We start from the raw sequence: 10,086 nt of genomic DNA on the forward strand, positions 1-10,086 counted from the left end.
ATCCTTTCCCTCTCAGGTTGTTTCCATCCGTTGTTGGTGTCCAGTGCACTCTGAACTGACTTACATCATGTGCAGTTGGTTTGATCACATCATTTGAAAAGAGTGTGTTCAGTTTTGTGTGGCTGTGTCTACTTGCTGATAACTGCGCTGTATTTGTGTTGAACGTTTGCCCCCTGTGTTCACCATTTTGCAGCTCATGTGCATCACAGTGAGAAATGTGTTTTACAGTGAGAATGTGTATAGAGTTGTGCAAAAAGTGTGTTACAGGTGTGAAAATTGTGTCTAAGTATGAGAATCAGCTTAAGGTTGTGCCAAAATAGAGACTGATAAGTTAAATGAGTTTGTGTAGCTAAGGAGTTGAGTCAGTGTGGCGGATCTGTGGCCACCACCATCTTGTTTTAGTAGTTTTTGTTTTAGGAGTTTTTGTTCAGTTAGTTACATGGCACAGTTTAGTTTCAGTATTTTATTTAAACATTCTAATGTGGGTGCACACATATTAGTTCTGTTTGAATTATTTACTCGCATTGTTCTTCAGTTGCAGACAAAAGGCTAGAAAAAGGGGTGTGGCTAGTATTTAAGATCGGGGAAGGAACTAATGTCACCAGACCGGGGGGGGGGGGGGGGGGGGGGAGCACTGTTTGTTTGTGTTAATTTAGTTGTTGAAACTCTTGGTTTAAATCACATTGGTTTCACTCAGTTAGTATTTTGTGTCTAGCTATGATTATTTGTTTTCATAGTGTAATGCCCCCCCCCCCCCCCCCACACACACACACACACACACACACACACACACACACACATTGTAATATATATTTAAAAAAATCAACTGAATAAATAAAGCCCTGAATCATTTATTGCCATGATATTTATCCCGATATAGGATTATGTTGTAGTATTTACCATTATTGTTTTGTCGTCCAATATCCTGTTGGCAATGAAACACCTAAGTTTAATGTGTCTGTGTAGCAAGGTTATTATCGTTAACGAAAACTAACGAAATGACAAAAACTACAACTGTAAAAACATTTTCATTAACTGAAATAAATAAAAACTAATTAAAAGAAAGAAACGATAACTAACTGAAACTGTATTGTGTGTTTACAAAACTAACTAAAACGGATAAAATTATGGGTAAAATTCCCTTCGTTTTCTTCTTCGTCAGTGTCGGATTGACATAAAATAGATTTATTTCCCTCAAGTAATTTTCTCTGCCGGCACCATATGATATTTAAGGGTCTGTCACTTGTGTTCACTTGTGGTTTCCAGTCGTCTTCTGGTCCCCACTCTACCTGGAAACATGGAGACTAAAGCAGCAGAGTCCTGTCTGGGATTTATTTGAATACGACGACAAAGAAGAGAAAAGATATTTAAAAAAAAAAAAACTAAAACTAAGCATTTAGAAAATAACGAAAACTAAAAAACTGTCAAACCTGCTCTAAAAACTAATTAAAACGAACTGAATTAGAGAAAAAAAAAGTCAAAACTAAATAAAACTAAACTACAATGAAAAATCCAAAACTATTAGAACCTTGCTGTGTAGAAGTATGTAGATTGATGACAATGAAAACAATAAAATGCATTCTTACAAAGTAAAGAAAATTCCCTCCAATCAACAATACATAACTGTAAAAAAAAAAAAAAAAAAGATACCTACAAGTTTAAGCATTCATGATAATCAGAACACTATTCTAAAAAAACCAAATCCTCATTGTAATTTGAGGCGTTCCTTCTGTGCTGTCAGCTGATGTAATATCATGTATGGCCACTGGAGGGTGACAACAGACAACTTGTTGCTCCCCAACTTGTTGCCCCAAAAATCTTGTTGACCCTGTGGTTTTTTGTTTCATTAAAGCTTCTTACGTCATTGCTGGCCCCGCATCATACTCATAAAGAAAAACAAATAAAATTAAGGAGAATGATGACAGATCACAGAACAGTCAGACTGTGTGGCACTGCTCACCACCTTCTCAACAGTTTGCTTTTTCTCATGTGATGTTCTTCACTTTTTTGGGTTTCCCCTCTCCACCCCATCACCCACCCCGAGTGTTCCATCCCTCCTTGTTCCTTTCCTTCTCCATCCCCTTCCAACCTTCTCTCTCCTTCCCTCTCTCCTTTTTCCTCCTCCACTCGCTCCCACGCAGTGCATGGGTCCAGCCGGGCTCAGATTGTCCAGGATATCCCCTCCTTGTTAATGGTTTCCTGAGCACAAACAGAGGGAGGACGAGAGAGTCCAGCAGCAACTGCATCTGATACCAGCAAGGAGCTTCACCACCCACCGTCATCTATCTATCTATCGATCGATCGATCAAACTGAAGGCTTGTTACCTCCACCAGGAGGTATTGTGATCACTTTGCTTCATGTGTTTGTTTGTTTGTTTGTTTGTTTGTTTGTTTGTTTGTTAGCAACTTTAGTGTAAAACTCTTCCCCCCATCTTTCCCAAATCTTCCCCACAGATAGGCCTAGGCCCTGGGACCAACCCAGTCCATTTTGGTCCCAGTAGGACAAAGTTCAAGGTCACAGCAAGGTCACAACATCTACAGTTTTCCATCTGTCATCATTGAGACATTTTCCAAAATTCATAAAAAGTTCAAAATGACTCCGATTAGCCTCCAGTTGGATCCACCTGTAGCTTAGAACAGTCTCTTGTATCTGGAACTAAATTGTCCACATCCACTGTGGAATGTGGACTCTGTGGACATTTACATTGAACATTGAAAATCCCATTTACCACACATTTAAAATTAGAACTCAACAAATAAATAATTAAAAACAAACTACAGACCTCCTGTGCTGAAGACCTATAGTTCAAATCTTTTAATTCAATCAACCTATAACTATAAAAATTTAAAACCTATAAAAATTTATTACCATGTTTGACCACAACTTTTTCTGCTGTATGGAACAACCTTAAAACTGTTTAATTTAAAAAGAAATAGTCGATCCACACATGCACACCGTTTGAGGTGCTGGCGGAGGTTTGTGTTCTCTGAACACTTGTATTAAATTTAGATTTATAATGTGTACACAGAAATTACAATATTTTTATTGTTCATTATATATCTGGCTGTATGTGTATTTACACCACAGTTTACTTTCCTTTTTCATGTTGTGTCCTGTTTTTTTTTCTTCTTCATTTGAGGACCACTTTCCTTATCCTCAATCATTTCTAAACAGAAATCCTGACTAATATTAACTTACCTGGACCATTAAAATGTGACAGACGCTGACTTCTTAACATTAAAACAACCCTCAGATTTAATATGCTATGTTATCTGTATGTGAATTGTGTCTCCATAATGAAGCAAACACCCTTTAAATGACAGAAAACAAACGCGCGCACACACACACACACACATACACACACAAGCTGACACACATACAAGCAAACATACATGCAGTAAATGCACATAGGCTATGCATGTACCCTTTTACATGTATGCACACCAAAGCACATAAGAATAACAAACACATAAAACACAATCATAAATCCATGTGTGATTTATCGTTACTCTTTTATTACATGAAAGTTGTCATTACCACCAGCAACAATTTTAGAAAACCTTAAAAATCTGAATTTTTAGTGCTTACTTGTGCTTTGTGCAACCATGAAATATACAAACTCAGTGTGAGGTTTTCCAGGAGACATAAATATCAGGTGAAAAGGAAGAGGGAACAGATCTAAATGTCTCTGCAGAGTTTTCTTTTTTTTTTTCTTCCAAAAACTGTTGCTACCCACAGCTCCTCTACTGTTTGTCATTCCAGACTGAAAATGCTGTTGTTGAAAGAGTACAAGGAAATACATTAAACACGAGGTGATAGATGTTTCATCAGTTCACTGAAAAGGAAGAGTTAAACTGATGAAACATGGACAAACCCTGACTGTAAATGTCAAGAAGCAAATTTGCTGAAGAAACAAAGGTTAACTTAAAGGAAGGAAACATGAACAATGGAGGACCATATGAACATGGAAGGGGGCTGTGAGTAAATTATGGTTACGTTTGTTTCAACCAAGCTGGTATCTAACTTCTGTTTAGTCAAACAAACACCTGGTCTGGGTTATTCCAGCCCATAAACTGCTGTAAAAAGGGGGTCACTCTGAACCACAGTCCCCTCCCTCTGTAAGCTGGGCATCAAAATGGGGTGTTTGAGTGGAAAGGGTGGGGTGGGGTGGAACAAAGGGGGCAGTTTCACCCAGGAACTTGACAGGCGACTGCTTGACCATCTGGAAAACTCATTCCTGATAGGCTGACACCAGCGGTTGGAACTTCTAAAGGGGTGGGCAGGAACAGAGATCAATCAGTACAATAAATCGCTCTGGTTGTTTTTAAGTCGTCGTGTCCCTCCTTACTGTTTTTTTCTTCTATACAAAACACAATACATTACCACAACAAAAAAATAAAAATACTATAGCTATAGGTGTATCCGCTCTGGGACGTCAGCATAATAGAAAAAAAGAGTCTTTTTTTTTTTTTTTTTTTTTTTTTTAAGCAAAGGGAAATCAAAAGGGTTGTCCATTAAAGTCCAGCTCAGCTCGGTAGTGAGTTGAGTCTAGCAAGATTGTGTTGAGATTTTCACTTGAGTCAGAAAGCTCCTATCTCCATCCCCCACGGTCTGTACGGTTTTCCAATACTGGATGTCGGTGCTGGGGGGCTGATGGCCGCGGTGGGAGAGATGATGGGGAAAGCGCTGAAGGGGAAAGGGAACGACGAGAGCGACGACAAGAGAGGAGGAGACAGTTTGGAGGCCGTGGAGGGGACCAGGGCCGGGTGCAGGACGGTGGTAGGAGCTGCAGAGGTGGGGGGCACCCGAATGGGACCAGGGTCAGAGTGGGGGGTGGTGCTGCGCCTGCCTGCCATGTGAGTGTCTGCGACTGATGAGGATGATGAAGAAGAGGAGGAGGAGGAGGAGGAGGAGGAAGTGGTTGTGGATGCCATGCCAGAGGTTTGTGGGCTGCTGGTGGTGCTGCGGGGGGGCAGGGGGGCCAGGGGTCCTGCTGCCTGCTGGTGCTGCAGGAGCAGACTGTGGGCCAGGTGGGCCGGAGGAGAGCCAAAAGCAGAACCCCACGCCAGGTGACTCAGGCCGGAGTGGGCCTCCCTCTGACTGGCGTAGTTGTTCAGGTGGGACACCAGGCGGATCCGCAGAGGGTCTGTACTGTCCAAGCCTTCGATGATGCTCAGGTAGCGGGCCGTCTCAGCCAGACACTCCCTGAAACCCAAGCCTCGGTAGTCCATGGCCAGAGCATGGGCGTCAAAGTAACCTGGGAGAGGAACCAGAGCACAGGGTATTTAACAAAAAGCTTGTTTTTTTTGTTTTTTTTTTGCATACTATCTCCATGCAGGTGTGTTAAAATGTGAGAAAACATCCAATTAGCAGCATTAAACATGTTTTTATTTCATAGTTTTTGCGCAGTATTTCAGTAAACACATGTTTCTTTGCTTCTAAAATTAAAAGCGTTGTGTCCAACTGAGTGGATATTTTTGTAACTCCATGAAAAATAGGTTCATAAAAATATTTCTTTTTTTTCATGCCTAAAGAGGAATAAAAACACTCAGGAAAAAAAATCTTCATTAATGTTCTCATAATTCATGCATGAAAGGGTTAACCCTTTCATGCACACTGGTCACTACAGTGGACTTCTGTTACACAGCTGTTCTCTGCTAGAGTCATGGGTTTTCTTTTTGCATATTATCTCCATGAAGCGAGTAATAACTAGTATTAGAGTATGTTAAAATGTGAGAAAACATCAGATTAGCTGCATTCAAATGTTTTTCTTTCATAGTTTCCACACAGTTGATCACTTTCTGATGCTGGTTTTAAATACATGTTTCTTTGCTTCTAACATTAAACACATGGTGTCCAGCTGAGTGGACGTTTGTGGAACTCCATGAAAAACAGGCTCATAAAAACATTTCAATCGCATTGTTGTTTTAATGTCTACAGACGAATTAAAACACTTGGGACAAAAATCTTGTCGGAGGTTCTCATCATTCATGCATGAAAAGGTTAACGATCCAAGAGGTGCGCTCTGCAGACATGTTAGATCAGAAAAGAAGAAGACTTCATGTCTTGCTCAGTGTCTTACACATGTATGTAATTACTTAAATATTTATTAAATTAAGGAGGACATTTTCACCACAGGCCTACAAATGTACCTTTTTCCACATATAGTAATCTGGTAAAATGAGTACTCAGATGTCCTACCTTTGCCTCCAGCGGCATGGAGCATCTTCAGGTGGTCTACTGTCATCTGCAGGATCTCAGCTTTTTCCAGTTTGGCTGATCCCTGCACACATGAGCCCACACACATCCAGTTTAAAAATACACCCATTAACAAACAAAGCAGCAGCACACAGGCTTATACTGTGGCCGTTTCTCCTCACAGTTCTTGTACCTGTTTTTCGTAGGCGCTGGGCACCAGCCTGCGCAGTTCACTCAGACTGTTGTTGATTCTGTCCCGGCGCCGTTTCTCAATGATCTGAGCACAAAGACAGCCCACTTTAGTACAGCCGGCACTGACACAACTGAAGGGTTCCACAGCTGCAGGTGCTGGAACCTGAACCCGAACAGAACCCGTACAGAACCTGAACCCGTACAGAACCCGAACAGAACCCACACTTACTCCTCTGCGCCGTTTCCTGGCCTGAACTTGAGTGGATGTGGAAGGAGACAGAGAACCCAGAGGAGAGCTCAGGTTCCTGCAAAACATTCAACAGTGACCTTCAGAACACATTCCTGCAGAGTCCACATCAGACCTTCAGAACACACTCGTGCAGAGTCCACATCAGACCTTCAGAACACATTCCTGCAGAGTCCACATCAGACCTTCAGAACACACTCGTGCAGAGTCCACATCAGACCTTCAGAACACACTCGTGCAGAGTCCACATCAGACCTTCAGAACACACTCGTGCAGAGTCCACATCAGACCTTCAGAACACATTCCTGCAGAGTCCACATCAGACCTTCAGAACACACTCGTGCAGAGTCCACATCAGACCTTCAGAACACACTCGTGCAGAGTCCACATCAGACCTTCAGAACACACTCGTGCAGAGTCCACATCAGACCTGAGCAGTGGGTTCTCCAGTGGGTTCTCCAGCTGGAGTTCCCCCCTCCTGCCCCCAGTCCGTGTCTGCTGCAGAACTTCCACTCACCCGTTCTCATCTGTGCTCTCCTTCTCCACTTCTATGGTCTCGTCTAACTCGCTGTCAGATGAACTAAAGTCGTGGTTCCTCTTCATGTTGCTCCACAGTAGTCCTTCAGTGCGCCTCTTGTGCTTTCCAGACGTGCGTCTGCGCAGGTTCGCCCGGAGCGCGTCCGTTTGAAGCGCAGCACTTTCCCACGGTGTCATTTCAACACTGCTGCCAGGCACAGGGGGCGGGGACACATGGCGGACAGCCAATCGTGGAGCGGAACTGCCTTTGAGTGACAGCGCAGTTGGCCCTTATGCGCTTTCGGCAAGTTAGAGAGAAAAACATGTGGACAGACGTCTCACTCTGAGCCTTGTTCTGGATCCTGTCAAACATTTTAAACCAATTTGGACCAATTGGTGCCTGGGACGCTGCAGCTTAAGAATACTGTTTTACTCTTAAAAAAATTATTCATATATTTGCATCACTAAAAATTGCTTTTAAAATTGAAAAAGAAAAAAAAAAGTTATCACTACACAATTAGGAATAAGGACATCAAGGTTCTAATAGTTTTGGATTTTTCATTCTAGTTTAGTTTTATCTAGTTTTGACATTTTTTTCTCTAATTCAGTTCATTTTAATTAGTTTTTAGAGCAGGTTTGCTAATGTTTATTAGTTTTCTTTTTTTTTTTTAAATGCTTAGTTTTAGTATTAATTTTAGTTTAGTCATCTCTTTTCTCTTCTTCTCTGTCGTCGTATTCACATAAATCCCAGACAGGACTCTGCTGCACAAGTGACGGACCAAAAAGTGTCGTATGGTGACAGCACAGAAAACTACTAGAACAAAATAAATCACTTTCGTATCAATCCGACATTGACAAAGACAAAAATGAAGGGAATTTTATCCATAATTTTTTATCCGTTTTAGTTAGTTTTGTAAACACACAATACAGTTTCAGTTAGATATAGTTTTTTTCTTTTAGTTATATATATTTTTTTATTTCAGTTCATGAAAATGTTTTTACAATTCTAGTTTTCGTCATTTCATTAGTTTTCGTTACGATAATAACCTTGGAGGACATACGTCAAATCACATGACATATCTGGAAGACTGCGCCATTTTGAACTTACAAGCTCTCAGTTGCCATGGGCAACAGCATAGTACAGATGTGCAGGAAAGAGCCATATAAATCAAAATTTAATAAAAAAAAAAAAAAGGATAAGGCGGAGGCAAAAGCAAGGGGTCTCTATTGGGAGAGGCTCAATGTGACTGCTAAGCAAAGGTATTTGGAGAAGATCAGCGATATGAAGGATATAGACCCCTATGAGCTACTGGTGTTCACCGGTGTAGGTCCGACTGGTGCAGGATCTGGACTCTGCCCCCCTGGACCTACATGGACTTACCATCTTGTTTTTGTCATAAGTTACAACACAGTGCAAGAATTCAAAAGCCTCAGGTCCCTTGACAGCTATGGACAGATTTGGTTTGTCGATCTACAAGAACGATGACTGTGAAAACACTGTGGTGGGGTCAAAGGTCAGCCTGTGGATAGTGCAATGTTTCCGTGTTGTAATCCAGGGGGTAGTAATGGTGAAATGCTATCAACATTGTTTCATAGTCAACAGACAGCATCGTTTATGTTTTTCATGTTTCCTTCCTACATTCTCGTTCCATGTATGTGTGAAGTGACTGGGGTTCAGTTCTAGTTCAGTGATGGTCTGGTTAGTGTGTTGGCTGGGTTAGTGTGTGGGAATTGTAAATGCATTAAACTAGTCGGAAACCCTAAATAACGCGCTGCTATGGAACTGTTGGTGCCTGTAAGTTCAAAGTACTTCTTTACAGTTTGCAATTTAATTCATTACAGTTTCCTATAGCCTATTTTTCTAACCCTACAACGTCTAAGTTTAGAAGCTGTATTAAACATGTGCACACGCTGCACTCTGTTCAAGTATGTAGATTTTATAAACTTATATCTAGAGGTTGCCTGAGATTACTGTATAAACAGGCAATATACAGTATAAAGCAACATTACTGATAATATTGCTATAGAGTAAGGGTGTTAGAAAATCTCGGTTCTGCAGTATATCGCGATATTTCATTTCATGATACTGTATCGATATTAAAAAGTACTGTATCAATATTTTCAGGTATTTATTCAAATGCAGATATGGCGGAGGTTAATTTTTTGTTTTTCTTTTTTCTTTATATATTTTGGGAATCCTGCAAGCTCTTTTATTTATATATCCACATGGGTATTTTTTCTCTGTTTGTAAACTAAAAAAGTAATTCATTAAATTAATGTTAAAACTGTATTTATCCAAATCCTGCATGTTGAGTTTTTATAGAGAAAAGTTTTGTGATATAGCATTAGATCCTATTCTGATAAAACACAAATTTGTTCAGTATTAGCTCATATTTCTGGTGCAATTACATTTTCCGAGAAATAATCATTTAAAAAAGAAACAAAACAACCAAAAAAATATTGCCTTGTTAACAGTATCATGATATATCGTATCGGGATCCTAGTATTGTGATTTGTATTGTATCACCAGATTCTTGCCAATACACAGCCCTACACTATAATAATATATATATATATATATATATATATATATATATATATATATATATATATATATATATATATATATATATATATACTACCAGTCAAAAGTTTGGACTCATCTTCTAATTTAAATGGCAAGAGATGGACCACAGATGCCCACAGATGCTCAGTATCACCGGGAACTCCTTCAAGACTTTTGGAAGACATTTCAGGTGACTACCTCATGAAGCTCATCGAGAGAACGCCAAGAATGTGCAAAGCAGAAATAAAAGCAAAATGTGTCTATTTTGAAGAATCTAAAATATAAAACATGCTTTGAGTTATGTCACACTTTTTTAAACTCCATAATTCCATATGTGTTCATTCATAGTTTTGATGCCTTCAGTGA

At 40.1% G+C, this 10,086-nt stretch overlaps 1 protein-coding gene across 1 annotated transcript; it reads right to left on the bottom strand.

Moving 5' to 3' along the window:
- Positions 1–3,496: 3,496 nt before the first annotated feature.
- LOC115428242 (hairy/enhancer-of-split related with YRPW motif protein 1-like) lies at positions 3,497–7,323 on the bottom strand. The gene is made up of 5 exons (XM_030147095.1): positions 7,156–7,323; positions 6,621–6,696; positions 6,393–6,476; positions 6,203–6,284; positions 3,497–5,258 (listed from the first exon to the last, which is right to left on the bottom strand). Exons 1-5 carry the CDS (start codon positions 7,239–7,241, stop codon positions 4,582–4,584), a joined length of 1,005 nt encoding a protein of 334 aa, XP_030002955.1. The 5' UTR covers positions 7,242–7,323; the 3' UTR covers positions 3,497–4,581.
- Between the last annotated feature and the right edge of the window lie 2,763 nt (positions 7,324–10,086).

The sequence above is a fragment of the Sphaeramia orbicularis genome, chromosome 11 (assembly GCF_902148855.1).
Source record: "Sphaeramia orbicularis chromosome 11, fSphaOr1.1, whole genome shotgun sequence".
In the NCBI taxonomy this organism is placed as follows: domain Eukaryota; kingdom Metazoa; phylum Chordata; class Actinopteri; order Kurtiformes; family Apogonidae; genus Sphaeramia; species Sphaeramia orbicularis.

Excerpts from the sequence above, each read along its gene's own strand:
- LOC115428242 (XM_030147095.1), bottom strand. The coding sequence starts at position 7,241 with ATGAAGAGGAACCACGACTTTAGTTCATCTGACAGCGAGTTAGACGAG. Across the intron at positions 6,477-6,620 it reads CCAGGAAACGGCGCAGAGGA|ATCATTGAGAAACGGCGCCG; the intron begins GTAAGTGTGGGT and ends CTTTGTGCTCAG. Across the intron at positions 5,259-6,202 it reads CCATGCCGCTGGAGGCAAAG|GTTACTTTGACGCCCATGCT; the intron begins GTAGGACATCTG and ends TTCCTCTCCCAG.